General features: G+C 50.6%; 1 protein-coding gene and 1 long non-coding RNA gene across 3 annotated transcripts in view; one reads left to right on the forward strand and one right to left on the reverse strand.

Moving 5' to 3' along the window:
* LOC308255801 overlaps positions 1-8,306 on the reverse strand; it is a 70,228-nt gene extending 61,922 nt beyond the window's left edge. Inside the window, exon 1 of one of the 2 annotated variants that reach the window (XR_013961391.1) lies at positions 7,816-8,306. This is a non-coding gene — a long non-coding RNA (uncharacterized lncRNA). Of the gene's footprint in view, positions 1-6,921; positions 7,052-7,815 lie in introns of those variants that run through there. The other variant, XR_013961392.1, reaches the window with a different exon arrangement.
* A 2,593-nt stretch (positions 8,307-10,899) lies between these two features.
* POU3F3 (POU class 3 homeobox 3) lies at positions 10,900-16,303 on the forward strand. Its single transcript, XM_080683728.1, has 2 exons — positions 10,900-12,732; positions 12,837-16,303. Exon 1 carries the CDS (start codon positions 11,013-11,015, stop codon positions 12,489-12,491), a length of 1,479 nt encoding a protein of 492 aa, XP_080539854.1. The 5' UTR covers positions 10,900-11,012; the 3' UTR covers positions 12,492-12,732; positions 12,837-16,303.
* The last annotated feature ends 806 nt before the right edge of the window (positions 16,304-17,109 follow it).

The raw sequence follows: 17,109 nt of genomic DNA on the forward strand, positions 1-17,109 counted from the left end.
CAGATACTCCGGTTGACGGGGGCGCCCAGGTCCGAAAGTGCCTTTGGAGTCAACCTGATTTTGCGGAACCTCGAACTCCAGGGTGTCCGTGTCCCTTTCTCACTCCAGAATTTCAGCTGAGCTGTGGCTGGTGACTGACCCCGTCCTGATACGGGCCCAGCAGCCACCCCAGGCCAGAGGTGTGCGGACTTTTTTTTTTAACCCACATCTTATAAATGTGAGATTTTTATCAGGCACCACAGATTACTTAAAGCGTACCATTTCTCCACGATCCAATTTTATTAGGATTTACTCTGATTTGTGCTCGGCTTCTCTGGGGAAATAATGCTCTGATTAATATAATCCTTGCCCGGGATCCACCACATGCCCCTCGCCCCTCTCCCAAGAGAAAGGGCCTGTTTGACAAACAATAACAGAGCAGCAACTCTTGCAATCTGCCCACACCTTTGGGGGCGGCTGGGAGAAGGTGACAGGCGTTGGTAAACGCAGTGGCGAGAGCGGTGAGCAGGCGCTGCGAGCGGTGGGCTTCCCCGAGGTAGGGCCCTGGGCTCCAGGCGCGGGCCTCCCGGGAGGAGCCCTGGGCGGGCTGCGCGCGTGGGTGCATGTGCAGCCTGCCCTCTGCTCGCTGCAGTGTGTGCCTCTTTGTCCCCTGCCACAGCCTCCGCGACGGGGATCTGCGAGTTCTCAGTGAGTAGCCCCGGACCCAGGGTGCGTCCACAGCGCCCACCCGCGGCCCCAAAGCACCTCGAGAGCAGCTCGGAAATAAGCAGGCACCGACCCGGGACGCCCTGCAGCTACCAACCCGCGTCCAGAAACCTAGAACCTAGGACAGAATCCACCGCCCTCCCGGGCACGCGTCCGCGCACACAGTACACGCCGCGGGCCGGCGCAGAGCGCAGCACCCCTCTGACCGGCTGAGCGCGGAGGGGAGGGCTCTCCGCCGTCCCTCCTCCCGCGCAGCCTCTCCTCCCCCGCCAAAGGGAGAATGTTCAATTACGAAAAGGCGCGAAGGAACGAAATCCCAGGCTCCGATGCTCCCAGCAACACCCCTCTGGTCCCGGCGCTGTTCCTGCAGTCCCCACCCCCACCGTCCCCAGCTTGGGAGGCGGGGACGCGGCGGAGCTCGGGGTCCTGCGGCTCCGTCAGAACAAAGCCCCGGTGCGAGCCCGCGGCCAGCCCCAGCCGGGGTCAGCGTCGGTCCGAGGCGCCGCGCACCCAGTCTGCGCTCCAACGGCAGGACACGAAGGAGGCCTAGCTACCGGGGTGCGATCTGCACCCAGCTCTCCAGGTCTGCGACATCTCCTCCCGTGTACACAATGACCTGTTAGGATGACTCAGCGTTTACCTCTTCAGTTTACCTCTTCGCGGCCTCGCACCCTATCTCCCTCTTTCTTGTCCCTTTCTGTCCCCAGTCCCCTCCCTGCTTTTTCTCCACCTCATTCCTTTTATCTTATTCCCTCTTTGCCTTTTTTTTTTTTTTCATTTATTTCCATTATTCTCTTCCACAGCAAAGCAATGCCGATTGGACTTCTGAAGGCCTCTGCGTGCCTAGGCTTGGGGAGAACAGAGGAGCAATTTCAGTTTCAAACCGTGCTCTCAATAAAACAATGCCAACTGAGGCCGTGGCGGTGCCTGGGCCCCAGTCCCCGCCTATCGGGATCGGTTTCCTATGGCGGCCACAGATCACAGGAGGCCCCTCCGCCATGGGATGGAGACATGAGTGCCCGGTACCCCAAGGCAAACGTTCCTAGGGGAAGTTCCAATCTGACTTTAGGAATCACTTGCCAGACCCGGGCAGGGAAGTCTTGGTGTTTCTGAATACTTTAATAGTTTTTCTATTAAATACTTTAATAGGATACTTTAATAGTTTTTCTGAGTGAAATTTTGTTTTTGCGATGTGAATTAAAAATAAAGAGAGCACCACCAACCCCCTTTCAACAATACAGGCCTTTACTTCGGGAGGCTTTTTGCACCCTGATATAAAACTGAATGAGACTTGCCCTCTGTCAAGCACCACCACTCAAGCCTGGAATCCTCCCTTTGGGCTTTATTGAAAAACTAGAAAATATGGGAGGAGGGGTGAATGTTCAAGGCAATCAGGGACACATAACTTTCAACTTGGGACTGTCAAGCCCAGGGGCAAGAGCAAGGTCATGGAGTTCTACCACCAAGGTCTCTTCACCAGATATTTTAGAGCTGAAATTATATTGCTGCAAACCATGGAGTATTTGAAGTATCAAATATCCATGTATGTTGATACTGTATGTTTAAAGTGAACAAAATAGCCACACTCTCTTGAAGATCCCCCTCAAGCTGACCAGTCCAGGGTGGGCCTAGGAAGGGAGCAGGACAGTGAAGGGGGGCCTCAGCAACCCACATAAGCACCATTTGGGGGAATGCTCAAAAGAGCAGCCTTCAGCTTGGTAAACCGCAACCTGTGCCCAGCATCACAGACAATAGCTAAGTTACATCTTGAAAAGTATAATAAAAACACAGGTGCCAACGTAAAGGTTGTCTTTTTGTGATGTGCCACAAGGCCTCTCCTACAGCATGAGACTCCCCTGTTCTGACCTGGGAAGGAGAGGCCATCTACCCCACAGGGAATGGTTGGTGTCCTCCAGAAATCCAAGCACCTCTCTGGCAAAGCTGCGTTAATATTTCTGGGTTTTGTTTTTAAAAACACAGACAGACACACTCACACACACCAAGTTGACATTGGAATATTTTTCTAGCTAGGACATGCCCACATGTTTTTGTTAATAAATCATTATCATCACTCTGGTCAGTCAGATGGGCTCTACTTACCTAGCCCTCTGAATTTAAATTCGAAGAAGAGCATTATGATGGGGGGTGAGGGGTGCGGAGTTGAGGGGGACAGGTGAGATAGTCTATCACGCTGCGCCAGCTATGGCTTCCGCAGCAGGCTGGGAGCTTCCTGAACAGGCCTGTGGGCTGCAAGCATGCAGCTAGAGTGGGCAAATTGTTGGAAATGGGTTGTTTCAAAAGCATGCACTCCATAACCAACTTATCACGCCTCTCAATTCAGGTTTCCCCATCAAAAGTGGCCAGTTGTCTAAAGCTGTCCTACAAGCATCAGAAGTAAAACTTCTTACTTTAGGGTGAGAAATTACAATGTGTGAATTTATAACTGCTCCTTCAAACCCATCTACAAAAACTAAGTGCTTGCTCCTTTCCTACAGATCAGATAAATCAGTTACCAACGTGATACAAGGAACTGGGGGAACCACTGCATGCTCCAAAACTCTCAGCAAGACCAGAGAACCCCTCCACTGTGGAGAAGACACACACCCATTTCCACCCAAGAGCTACAATTGAAGAGCCCTTCCCTTTGTAGACAGCACATGCTGTAGGCTGTGAGCGTGCTTCACATTTTAATTTGTAAATGATAATGGCAAGTGTGCTTCTGCACCTCCACACACCCAGCACCTTGTCATTCTCAAATGGAGGCACATGAGCAAGTACCCACTTTGTGTTTTGTACATTTGACCCAGGTAATGTTCTTCATTCTCTCATTTGGCAAAAGCAGTTCCCCAGCCCCAACAATTAAAAATCTGTAGCTTTGCCCGGCACTTTGAATCTTAATTCATATATCCAGCTCGATCGTTTCCACCTCCAAATCATTACAGAATGCTAGCAGTTTCTATAATATAATATATCAGTTCTCAAGTTAACTTGTTGCTTTACTCAGAATCACTATTTCCTAGTTCTTTCACTTTAGGTAACCTAAGACTATAGATATGAAGAGCAAACTCTTTTTTTTTGGGGGGGGGGGGTTAGGTACTTTTGCAAAACAGAAAAATAAGTAACTGCCAAAATAGTAACAGTCACAGATTTCGTGAAAAGTGATACAAAAATAAGTATGCTTTAAATACATATATACAATTATTGCTTAACTAGTGTTTTGCAAAATGTCTGGCTAAATAGAAAAGTTCCCTTTCTCCGTAATAATTGTTAAATGCATTTAGCGGCCCAGGCATGCTTAGTATGGTAGAGCTCTGAGGCGTTTGTCCAGTTCATGTGGATTTCCCCCAGAAATCTTTTGTCCAGAGAACTTAAGAAAAAGCAATGTTTGGGCTCAAATTACAGTTTCCTCAATTTCCCATTTTGTTTTATTAGTACAAACCTGACAGTGCTTTTTCTAAGTCTAAATGTGAGAGCTCACAGATGAAAATAACAGAATTAAAATGCTTTTTAAAGTGTCTCCTTTGCTTATATTACTCCCAAAATCTTTCGATCCTCCTAGTTTGAATGCCAATTAAAGCCAAATCTGCACTTTTCAAACTTAGTTTCAAAGAAAAGCTCATGGCCGGCAGCTGGTTGATCTTGGAGTTGAGTTAGAGAAGGGTGTCTTCCCCTCTTCCAGGGGAACTTCATGTCCCAGGCCCCCTCCTAGCAGGCTGTGACAGTCACAGGTGCCCTGGACTGCTGAGCTGTGGACGCTAGCGGCTCACTTCCAGTCACTTACAGCTTCCCTTTCTTAGTCGTGCTCTCTAAATCTCCTTGGGAAAATTGTTAGTAACAAACTAATTGCTCAAAACCGGTCAGAATTTGCTCTTCACTGTTTTAGACGTTTTTCACGTATCTTTTTATCCTATATCAAAATAGAGTTCAGTCTTCATCGGCGATAGCTAAAACTCTCTGGGGCAGAAACCTGGTACTGTATAAAAATTTTCTCCAACTGTATTAAGTAATATTATGCTAAGAAGTTTCAAGCTCACAGTTACCTCTAACCAACGGCTATTTTGTATTTTCTTTTCCCCAACAAGCCCTTCAAAGATAAATCCAAAATCCTTCTATAGCCATAGGAGGTACCAAGATTAAAGCAGCCATTAGATATAAAATGAAGTAAAAGAGATCATCCACGCCTTGACTAAATCTCCAGGATCTTGAGTTTTACTTAGAAGTCAAAGCATGTATCAAGTTGAAGAGCATTCATTATTTAATAGTTAATACCTTAGGATGCATTTTATTTTCCTGACTGCTTCCCCAAGTATGCAACCTGAATGGTTGCTCCTAAAGTAGCTTATTACATACCTTTAATAATTTTAAGGTGCTTTTGCTTCCACAGCCCAATCTGTTTTTCAGCCCTATGTACACTTCACTGAGAGAAGTGGACGAATCCTTTTTTTTTTTTTAACTGTTTCTTTCAGGGCCATTTCACAGACACGGATGGGTGGGAGATGGGGAAGTCATTGTACTCGTATTTAAAATCCTGTGTTGTGCAATGAATTCACTGGTCGTGGTGAATTTGCACAGAAAGGTTTGCTCCTTTGGCAAGTTTGAATGAGCAGATTTGCTTTGGAAACAGCTACATTTTACTCAGTACCTGCTAAAGCGAGTCAGTGCGCCCCCTGCTGTCAAGTCTCCAGTCCGACTCCTGAGCACTTCCAAAGTTTATTTTGTTCAGTAAACCGTGTCATATAAAATTAACAACCACCAATAAAATTAGCTTATATGTTACAACTGTAAAAGTCCAAAACAAAATAAAGCTAGTCTTAGTGGCGCTGGAGATCTCTAGTCTGGCTTCTTCTCGGCTGAACCAAGGTCCTTTTATCTAAAGCCCAGTGCACAAACATATAGCTTAATGTGACTAGTGTTCTTCCTTTTATTTCTTTCTCTATGGCAACCAATATGCTCTGCTCAGAAATGTTCCCCATCAAGGAAACAAATGATCTTCAGGGAGCAGCTCTATATGGCATCTGGTCCAATGGAGCACAGAGAGTTAACCCCAGTCAAAAGCGAGGCTGCCAAGCAGTAAACAAGGAGTGGAAAACTGGCGGATCTCAGCCCTCTCCCCCACTGCAACCTCTTCCTCCCTCCTTACAAACCATTTCATTGATTTGGCATCAACTGTTGCCAAAGAAACTACAAAATTTAAATTGCAAGGTGTTCTGGATACAAAAGTGCAATAAAATTCTAGCCATTTGACTCTACCCCCTCATCACCCAGGCAAGGCTTCCTTTCAAAAGAACAAAACCAAGAAGCTTTGAGAATTCACTCCAGCCTATTTCACAAAGGTAAGGTGCCCCCACCGGCTTGGAATTGTTTAGCTATTTCCTTCAGCCATATTTATCTAATTAACTGCATCTAGCAAGTAACTGCAACCTTAATTTTTACAAAACCCAGGGGCAGTGGCTAGGAGGGGGGCAAGGCCGACTGTCAAATATGAGGAACAGAGTAAAATCCAGTTTTCGATGCTCAAGCGCCAGCCCTTTGGCAGGAAAGGGTAGGGTGCCCTGGTTAGTTTTGATTGATCACCCTCTTTCTGATGGACTCTCAACCAGAAGCTGGGAGCTGCATGGTCGCCAGCTCCCTGCGGTTCTAACCCGGGTGCAGGACTTCCTGCCTCTTCTTCCTCCCCTGCTTCCTTCATCTCCAGCCCTTTGCCCCCCTTTTCGAGCCCCCTCCACTCCACCCCTGTTCCCAGCAGGAATCCCCTCACCCCAGTCCCAAGCAGGCAATCTCAGTTCACCGTCAGCACTGGCTACAGAAAGAGCACTTCTTTCCCTCTGCTTCTCTCTTTTTTTTTTTTTTAATTTTCCAAACAAGAAATGTTGATAATACTGCGAACTTTATAAACGCTTCTTTTCTAGGGCCCTTTGCCCTCTTGCAATCAGCAATTAAAATTGATAGCACTCTCCCCCACCCCCAACGTGCCTTGCTGTGGGAGCTTTGGAATGAGTCCGTATTTTTATATAATATTTTAGCAGGGCGGGATGGTGTTTTACTCCCGCCACCCCCCCCCCAGCACACTTCGCCTTCCTACTTCAAACGGTCACTCTGTGAGCCCTCTCTTGTCCCAAGCAATGAGAATAAACTCCCAAACCTGCACGAGCATTAACACACAGAAAGAAGGGGGAGAAAAGGAGAAAGTAGGAAGAGGAGATGAAAATCACTTACCGAACAAACTTCCGGGGTTAGATTTTAAAATAAAAGATTTTTTTTCAATCAAGTGACTGGAGGCAGTGAAGGCATATTCTCAACTCCCCAGAACGATGCATCCTTAGCCTTCCCTTCACACTGACTCCTCGGAGCCCAGCTCTCCACTAGTCTATTATTTTCACCAAAATATATGAAAATGTATGCAAATGAAAATCAGCACTAACTGTTCTCCCCTTGTTATATACTTTGGATTTTTTTTTCCAGACAAAACAATCACACTCGCAGAGGGAGGGGGCAAGTGGAGTGGGGCTGGGGGAGGCTCGGGGGCGACTGGAGAACTGAGTAGGAGAAAAGGGGGGATGAAGGGGACAAACCTCAGAATAGAAGTGTATTTCTATTACAGAGGAGTGCTGCGTTTTGGGGGGCTTCCCACAGCACACACACACCCTCCTGGAGAAGAAAGAAAGTGGATCTGTTTGGAGAGGCGCTATCGCGTTTCATCAGGCCACCTGAGACTGCTTTTGAAAGCGTGTACTGTGAAATTCATAGCAGTAATTTAGACAAAATCCTCACTGTATATTAATGAAAGACGGCCCATGGCTCTGTTCCTATCCTCCCCATTCAGTGTAAACAAAACCACGAGACTCTGGGTTTTTGAGCCCGATCCAAGCAAAATCGGCAGGAAAGGAAAACACAGCGTACTGGCACCGACTCTTCAGACGTCTGCACCTGGAGACCTCAGATTTATTCAATGAAATCTGTGTTCCATCTTTTATATATACATATGCGCATACATAAATATAAAAAGGAACCTTAGGGGGACGCGGAGGGAAAAATCCGTGCAGTTTGGGGTCTAGTTACTGCTGCTTCTCACATCTATACCTTAACAATAATGGCTTTGCTAAAACCTACCTACGTTGGTATCTCTCCCCGGGCAAGCAAGAGCTGGACGAGATCCCGCATAAATCCTGCTTAACGGCGTCCACTGTTAATCGGGACATCACGCAAAGGCTGCGTGGCTGCGTGGCTGCGTGGCTGCGGCGGGGCTCTGGCTTGAACTGAGTTCACCTGACTAAGCCCAGCAGAGGAACTATTCCCGGGAGGAAGGACAGCCCGTGCACAATTGAACGGGAGCATCCAGGTCCGGGGCGGCGGCCCGGGCGCCTGCCGCCAGAGCGAGCTGGGGAGGCCGGCGCAGGGAGGGCGCCGCAGAGCTGGGGTGCGGTTTGCACGCGCGCACACACTCATTAGGAACGATGCATTTATTGAATGTCCGAGTTGGGTCAGTTCATTGGAAAGCCCCGAGGACGGTTCAATTTGCCCTTGTTTTCGTTGCCACTTTCTCTTTTTGCTCGGTTCGCCGAGGTTCCTCTGTGCAGCGTTTCCGCTCGGTCGCGTTCCCCACCCCCGGCTCTCCCGCCTACCCTTTGCACTCCCCCGCCCGTCCCCCTTAACCCTTTCAGCCCGGCTGTGGCTGAGAAAGCGTTTGTCGCCGCCAGCCCCATCCACTACACAAACCCTTTGGAGACAGAAAAGAAAGAAAAGCACCACCGTGCCTAAGAATAGCCAGCAAGCAAACCCCGCCACTAATAACCACACTGAAATCACACACACACAGTGAGCACACACAGGTAAGCGGCGGGAGGCGCGGCGAGTGGATTCCGGTCCTTCAGGCCGGCCCTGCTGCAGCGGGAATTCCTCAAGCCGTTGGGATGGAAAACACTTACGATGTATCTATGGGGAAAGGCCGGCCTGACTGCTTTTCAAATACTGCGCCCAGCTTCGCTGACCCTCACCCTCCAAATCACAAGGTCTCGCAAGCTACCTGCCTGACCCGGAGAAGGAAGGGGGAGGGCGGAGGGAGGTGGAGCGAGAAGTGGGGGCGAGCGCCACCGCGGCAGCGAGCGGTCCGTCCCGCACGCGCGGGCACTGCGCTGGTCCCCGGCTGAAGGCTTCCCAGACGGTGGCATCCGAGAACTTAAACAAAGGGGGCTGCCTCCGGCGCGCAGCGACTGCGAAAAGTTGCGGTGGCGGATTTCCAAGAAGCCTGGCCACGACCCGAGCTCTTGGCGCTGCGAGCTCCCCTTTCCCACCCCTGCTGAACAGAGATGGGGGCCGGCTGGTGACGGAAAAAGGAAACTTTGAAACCATTGGGGGACACCTCTGTCTATAGGTATTAGCTCGAAAGGTGCATCCTCGCCGGGCGCTTCACAAATCTCTGGGATGGGAGGGGGCGGGAGGGCTGCAGCACGACGCAGTCCTGAGTGGAGTGGGTTGGTTGCTATATTTCATGCATTCCCCCCCCCTCTTTGTTTTCCTCTGATTCTGCCCCCCTCTGTCCCTTTTCTCTCCCCTTTCCTTCCCTCCTGCCAGGCCTCCAGCGAACGCCCAGAGCCGCGGAGGGTACGCCTACAACTCGGCCGGACACTAAGAGTTAAGATGCGGCGGAAGGGGTGGCGGGAGAGGGGCGGGGAGGAGAAAGTGGCAAGGGGGAGGGAGCCTGGGGGACAGCAGCTTTCCAGCGTCTACGATGCTCTGCCTAAATTAAAAAGCAACCAATCGGAACGGCCGGAAGGGGGGCCTCGCGTCCTGCGCCAGTCATTCCGGGCCTGCCAATCACCCAGCAGGTAGCCAATCAGCGGGGGCCCTGGTGCTCGACTTCCTTGTATTTGGGAAAGTGTGGTGGTGGGTGCGCGCTCGCCGCGGAGGGTAAACATTCGACAGTCCCCGCTCAGAGAGGGAGGGACGGAGAGCGAACTGTCAGATCGGAGCGCCGGCGGGCGGGCGGGCGAAAAGGGAGAGAGGGAGGAAGAGGGGAAAGTGAGGGAGGAAGAGAGAGCGCAAACCAGGGCGCGGAGGGAGCGCCCGCTGCAACTCCGCTCCGGCACGGCCCGCGCCAGCGCCAGCGCCAGCCGTGCACCCTACAAGCCGCACAACGTGCCCACTGGAGTTGGTTGTGTATCAAGGATCCCCTATATGCACACACACCCCTCCATCTCTACCAATGCACTCTTCCTCCTCCTCCTCCTCCTTCTTCTTCTCCTCCTCCTCCTCCAGACAACTGCTGGGGAAAAAATAAAACACCAACCCCAACCTTCAGCAACAAGGTAACAGTCATTCGACCTCATTTTTACTCCTGTTGAATTTTTTCCTTGTTATATTTGTTTCCTCATTTCTGCCCAAAAGGAAAGATGTCGCATCAAACTGTGACTGTTGCGAGGAGGATGAAGAAGGACTCTTGTTTCAGAGGCAACCAAGAGCTCCGGCAATAGCAACTGCAGAGAAATGCAGCAACGCTAGAAGTTTTCCTAGGACAGAAAAAAACTTGAAACGAAAGGACCAGAAGGGAGAGCAGGAGCCAGCTCTCCTCTCCGCACACGCCAGCAGCCAGCATCACCACGCCTTCAAGGACTCAAAAAGTTTTACTACTCCAGAGGACAAGGAGCGAAATGTGTTCTTGAAAGGAGAGCCGCCAAGGGAAGGAGCAGGCCGGCTGTTGGTCATCCATAATTTGGTTCAAGAAGAAAGGAACGGCTTCTTCCTTTGTTGTCTCCTGTGAAATCGCCACTGAGCAGGTGGAGCGAGCCCCGCGCCCGGGCAGAGTCCGCGCTCCCGGGACAGGAGGAGGAGTGGGAGCCCGAGACCCGCCTGAGAGCCCGAGCGCAGGCCCGCGCCCCGCCCGGCGAGCCCCGCTGGAGCCAGCCGAACGCGCCGGGGCTGGGGGGCGGCCAAGAACCCCCGTGAAGGGGGCGACTAAGGAACGCGCCCCGAGAAGCTAGCCCCTCTCTCCACTCCAGAGCACTGCTGCTGTTGCTGCTGCTGCTGCTGCTGCTGCCAGAGGCCGGCCCGCGACCCCCGCGTCCTGCCGAGCGGCCTTGCTGCTCCAGCCAGGGGCCTCGGCGGCGGCGGCGGGGGCGGAGGAGGCGGCGGCGGCAGAGGAGGCGGCGAAGGCAGTGGTCCGACTGAGGGCCGACTGGGGCCCGGGGCGGGGGCGGGGGAGGAGTGAGGAAAGGAGGCGGGAAGCGGGGGGCGCGGCGGCAGCGGCAGCGGCCGCGGCTGCTGCTGCGGCGGCGGTGGTGGCGGCGGTGGGGTGGCGGGAGCGGAGCGGCATGGCCACGGCGGCTTCTAACCCCTACCTGCCGGGGAACAGCCTGCTGGCGGCCGGCTCCATTGTACACTCGGACGCGGCGGGAGCCGGCGGCGGTGGGGGCGGCGGTGGGGGGGGCGGCGGCGGCGCGGGGGGAGGCGGGGGCGGCATGCAGCCCGGCAGCGCCGCTGTGACCTCCGGCGCCTACCGAGGGGACCCGTCCTCCGTCAAGATGGTCCAAAGCGACTTCATGCAGGGGGCCATGGCCGCCAGCAACGGCGGCCATATGCTCAGCCACGCGCATCAGTGGGTCACGGCCCTGCCCCACGCCGCCGCCGCCGCCGCCGCTGCCGCCGCCGCCGCCGTGGAGGCGAGCTCGCCGTGGTCCGGCAGCGCCGTGGGCATGGCCGGCAGCCCCCAGCAGCCGCCGCAGCCGCCGCCGCCGCAGGGCCCCGACGTGAAGGGCGGTGCCGGACGCGAGGACCTGCATGCGGGTACCGCGCTGCACCACCGCGGGCCCCCGCACCTCGGGCCCCCGCCGCCGCCCCCGCACCAGGGCCACCCCGGGGGTTGGGGGGCCGCCGCCGCCGCCGCAGCTGCCGCCGCCGCCGCCGCAGCCGCCGCGCACCTCCCGTCCATGGCCGGAGGCCAGCAGCCGCCGCCGCAGAGCCTGCTCTACTCGCAGCCCGGCGGCTTCACAGTGAACGGCATGCTGAGCGCGCCACCCGGGCCCGGAGGCGGCGGCGGCGGCGCGGGCGGCGGTGCCCAGAGCCTGGTCCACCCGGGGCTGGTGCGCGGGGACACCCCCGAGCTAGCGGACCACCACCACCATCACCACCACCACGCGCACCCACCGCACCCGCACCACACCCAGGGGCCTCCGCACCACGGCGGCGGCGCGGGGCCGGGACTCAACAGCCACGACCCGCACTCGGACGAGGACACACCGACGTCCGACGACCTGGAGCAGTTCGCCAAGCAGTTCAAGCAGCGGCGCATCAAGCTGGGCTTTACGCAGGCTGACGTGGGGCTGGCCCTGGGCACCTTGTATGGCAACGTGTTCTCGCAGACCACCATTTGCCGCTTCGAGGCCCTGCAGCTGAGCTTCAAGAACATGTGCAAGCTCAAGCCGCTGCTGAACAAGTGGCTGGAGGAGGCGGACTCGAGCACAGGCAGCCCCACGAGCATCGACAAGATCGCGGCGCAGGGCCGCAAGCGCAAGAAGCGGACCTCCATAGAGGTGAGCGTCAAGGGCGCGCTCGAGAGCCACTTCCTCAAGTGCCCCAAGCCCTCCGCACAGGAGATCACCAACCTGGCCGACAGCCTGCAGCTCGAGAAGGAGGTGGTGCGGGTTTGGTTCTGCAACCGGCGCCAAAAGGAAAAGCGCATGACGCCGCCCGGGATCCAACAGCAGACGCCGGACGATGTCTACTCGCAAGTGGGCACCGTCAGCGCCGACACGCCGCCGCCGCACCACGGGCTGCAGACAAGCGTGCAGTGAAGGCCGGGGGCGCAGCGACGAGAGAGTCGCCGCCGCCTCCGCAGCCGCTGCCGCCGCCGCCAACGCCGCGCCTACCCCGCACCCGGTCCGCCCGGTCCCCGCCGGTCCGCCGCCCTCCCCTCCGCCCAAAGCCAGGCATGCTCGCCCTTGGAGGAAAGAAAAGAGAGACTGGCCGGCGAGACGGTTTTTGAGGCCTAGAGAAGAGGGACAAAACACACAAAACATCATAAACACCAAAACGGTATACACAAACAACACCGGAAGAGAAAAAGGGGGCGACCCTGGGATCTCATTTATACTGTGGTGATGTTTCGTTTTTTGTTCTTGTTTTTGTTTTTTAAAAAGGGTGAAGATGCCCAGCGTACCAAAACTGCACTCGTGAGGTTTTGCCCACCCTGAGAAGCCCCTCAGGGCGACGGTGGACAGCACCCAGTACCTGCCTCGTCCTCTTGAAAAAAAAAGCCAATCCCTCCCCTTCCCGCCAAAGGGCTGCCTAAAGTGACCGACAGACCGACCGGAACTTCGTTTCCTGGGAGCCCTCTGAAGGAACGCAGAGGCACCGGGCTTAATCAGGGACGACTCTACTGGGAACCGGCTCTTCTTGGCCATATTCAGTCATTTGGGGACAAATAAACTGACTATGAAATGGGAAGGAGGAAAAAAGAACAGTCTCCAGCAAAAATAATATTCACAGCTTCTGAAATTAACAAGCTGAAGAGCAAAGCCAAAAGGATACGTTTCCTTCAAATAACCTTGGAAATAAAAACATCACGAAAGAGCAGAGGGATAGGCCAGGGCGCAGGGGACGTCCGCTCCTCTGTCGCGGAGGGGGCGAGACGGGCAGAGCAGGGCGGGCGCGGGCCGCAGACTGGGCATGGAGGGAGGCCCGGCCACAGCCCGGCTGCGAGGGCTGCGTCAAGATTCCACCGCTAATAATTTTTATTAATATTTTTTATTTTTTATTTCTGGACTGACTCATAAAGGGATTTAGAAAGACTGAGCACCAGCCGCTGCACGTCTTGGACTTCGCTTCTCAATCCGTTGCCAACTTTGATCGAATGGGTGCTGTGGCTGTGATTATAATACTGCCATTTCCAAGCAGTGTTTTTGGTAGGTTTTAATAAACAGACTTTTCAAAAGACGGCAATATAGATTGTTAGATCCGTTGTTGATCTAAAAATATTTGCTTTATATTTTCATTAAATGACTTCTTTTAATATTTTATTCAGAATACTTATGAACTGCTGCAAAATGGTAATTTATTTTTCCCCAGATCTTGTATTACGTGTTTTTTTCAGACGAGCACAAATCAAAATGAAATGAAAATATGGACAGTTGTTAGGTAATAAGGGTATCTTTTGATGTGATCATTTGATTGTAATTTAATTTGAGTAGTGATTCCGTAAGAGCTGATCGAGAAAATAAATTTGTTAGAATGAAATAGTCTGTGTCTGATGCGTAAACACTGTGTGGGAAGAAAATAGTTAGAAAATATTTTTTTACTAATGCATACCCTTGAGCGATGGCGCTGAGGAAGCCCAGTCGCGCTGCTGCACTGAGGTGTGTTTGGAAATCTAGAGCAAAGGACAGTCATGACAGAAATGCTAGTACTCTATCTACTTGGCACTCCCTGGTAAGCTGTCAGTTTCACAATCTTTTCCTTTCCTTAATTTTATTGGATTTTTTAGGGGAGTATTTACTACTTTTCTTGGAGATACCTGTGTTCTTCATCATCTTTATCAAAAGATTGGATTGCATCACCAGTAAAAATGAGCCAGCTGGTTATTAATGGTTAATACAGAGCCCTTTTCCAAAGTTTAGCTTCTCTTTTTCCTCTCTTCCCCCACCATATTGTTATGTCTCTTTCTTCTTTTTCTGAAGACTAATAGTTGTGAAGAATAGCTTACAACTACTCCATTGATGATTATGTGATTAGGTTTAAATTATTAAGCCGTTTAGGGTTTGTTTTGTTGGCTTGTTTCTGTAATGAAAGAAGGGAGTTCTAAAATCCTGCATGTGGTCCACACTGGTGTGATTACCAGCTCAGACCTAAAAGTCTACATGTCTGTGTTTTGGTGTTTCTCCAGTGTGATTCTGTACCTCCTTCACTGACCCTGGGGTTTTTAGCTTTTGGATCACTCCTTAGATACACCCTGCAGAGCGTTCACATTTATCACATCAATGTATCAATATTTACCATGTGGGAAAGCGAAAGTGTGATGCCTCAGGTTGTGAGTACTAAAGACTGCTTAGTTGAGTCCTTTCATACTGGACTTTTAAAAAGTATTTGGGGTGATAAAGCAGTGATTTTATAGGATAATTTTCCCCTAATCTCATTTAGCTGTCACTCACTTTTTGCCTTCTCTCATCCTTACTTCCTCCCCCTAAGATATCAATGCAGGGGTTAAAAAACCCGGAAAACTGTGCGAGCAACAAGGAGCAGTTATTTCTTCCAGACAGACCCTGTGTCACTTTCATAAATCAAGCCTAGCCAGATGGCCTGTGTTGGGTTGCATTATTTTAAACACCAGATAGTACTAAAAATCACAATCATTTTGATTTGTGAAATCTGAAAAAGGCCATATTTATTAAACAGAAAGAAGAAAAAATGAAAATAAGAAACCACAATTTACTTTTCTCGGCTTTCTTGTTTCCTTATTTCTCTTGCTATTGTAATCTCCCTGCCCAGCAAATTTAAAACCTGGAGTGGATATAAACTTCATCCGTTTTTGAGGGTCTGCAGGGGCAAGCAAAGAAGGCCTTATTGAAAAGCTGAGAATTGGGTGTGGTTGTTTTTAATGATGGATACCACTGGCACGTGAGATGAAGTCCTGTTTCCCCAGCGGGAATGGTAGTGGTTGATTAGACAGTGGGTCTATACAAATTTTAGGAGCTGTTTGCTTACTCGATTTTGCTAACAAAAGAACTACCATTCACTTTTACACTGTTTTCTGTTAAAAAGCAACCTTTGCTGATTACTTTGGAAGAAGTCCTGATTTAGGGGTAACAGAGTAACTTTTAATTGGAGAAGCTGGAAAAGCAAGACCATTTTATTTCATTATTTTGCATTTTTAAAGCGAGCTAATGCTGGCACTCCATATTTTGAAAATCAACCCTTTGAATGTATCTACAAAATGAAATTCATGGTTGAAAAACAAAAGAGAGCAGATATAACTGAGAGGTTGGTGTTAGACTTATATTGTTATACACGCAAATAATGAAAATATTGTTATACATCACCAGATCTTTTTAATGAATTTGGTCATTGTGTTTCTTTGCAGAGCAAGTGTCTTGTGCTTTGTAAAGTACCCATTTGTTTCCTCCATTTCAATCCAGCCCTCCTCCCCTTCCAACCCAAAGGAAAGTGACAAAGTTCTGTTCCATCAATCTGGCTAATCCCAAACTAGGCCCATTTGTAGTCTGCAGACTCCTGTGGCTCCTGACCTGTGGTCCAAGCCTCAGCCATCTCATTCACCCAACCATCTTCCTCTGCGAATCTGGGCGATAAATCATTCAAGGTGTATGTAAAATAGTCATTTGGCTGTTGTTTCTCTGCCCCCCCCCCTTTTTTTAAGTCCTTAGCCAAGGACTGCTTCTTTGTTCCAAAACAGAACTGTTCATTCTTGATCTTAGAGAGTCCCTCTGCTTCCTTGTAGCCTCCAGGGTTTGCTCACTACCATGCTCATAATGTTTTGTATGAATGGTTTCAAAATTCAGAGAATAATTGGTTCTAATATTAAATGCAGTATATACAATTGATAGTTTTATCGATAAGTGTAATATTTTAAATAATTTTAACAATTAAATTTGTTTTAAAATTATATATTTGTAAAAGTATTTATCTTGTTGGAAGCAACAATATATTGTTGTATTTATTCGTTTATTTTTGTAATAAATGATCAACCTCTCAAGCTAAATCAAAAATGACACTTTTATATATTTATAGAAAACGCATTTTAAGAGATGGGCATATTTGCACCAATTTGTATGTAAATAGAGTAAGATCCATCAATAATGTGTAGCTTTCAGAACTAAACTGAAGGCAGAAACATTCTCTCCACATGGAGTTTAGTTTGCCCAAGTTCCAGGGCAATTAATCAAACTCTCAAATGGATGCAACAAGTATTGGCACTGGATACAGACTTGAAATTAATTATTTAGGAGGTGGACCTGGTTTTTTTCAAGGCAGAAGGGTAGAAATTAAAGAATTCTTTCATGAAATGCAGTGGCTGACTGGACAGATTAAAACTATGTATCCACGATAAAACCTAGTACCTGGCTGTGCACAGACATCTATACTGGGGAAGGGTGTTCAAAGAAAGTTAAGACTTTGAGGTTATTGGTGACCCAGAAACCAGGTAACGTAGTAAAACGAGTTGTGCTGTGTTATTTTTGTTAAGTGTCTTCTTAAAATGGCTGTGAGTGAAAAGCCTCTCTCTCCTTGTCCAGTTACTGACAGCCTAAGCAGGGAATCAGTGCAGGTGTTGTTGTGAAGAGTGATAGGTAGGGAGTGTGGGGCCAGCTCTCCAAGCTTTGTTGTCTCATGGTCATCTCACTTCCTTGCCTGAGGTCTCCCCTGTGATCTCCTGGCTGTGGAGCCCGCCGTGGGCTTGATCTT

This window comes from Plecotus auritus (genome assembly GCF_963455305.1).
Source record: "Plecotus auritus genome assembly, chromosome: 8".
Taxonomy (NCBI): Eukaryota; Metazoa; Chordata; class Mammalia; order Chiroptera; family Vespertilionidae; genus Plecotus; species Plecotus auritus.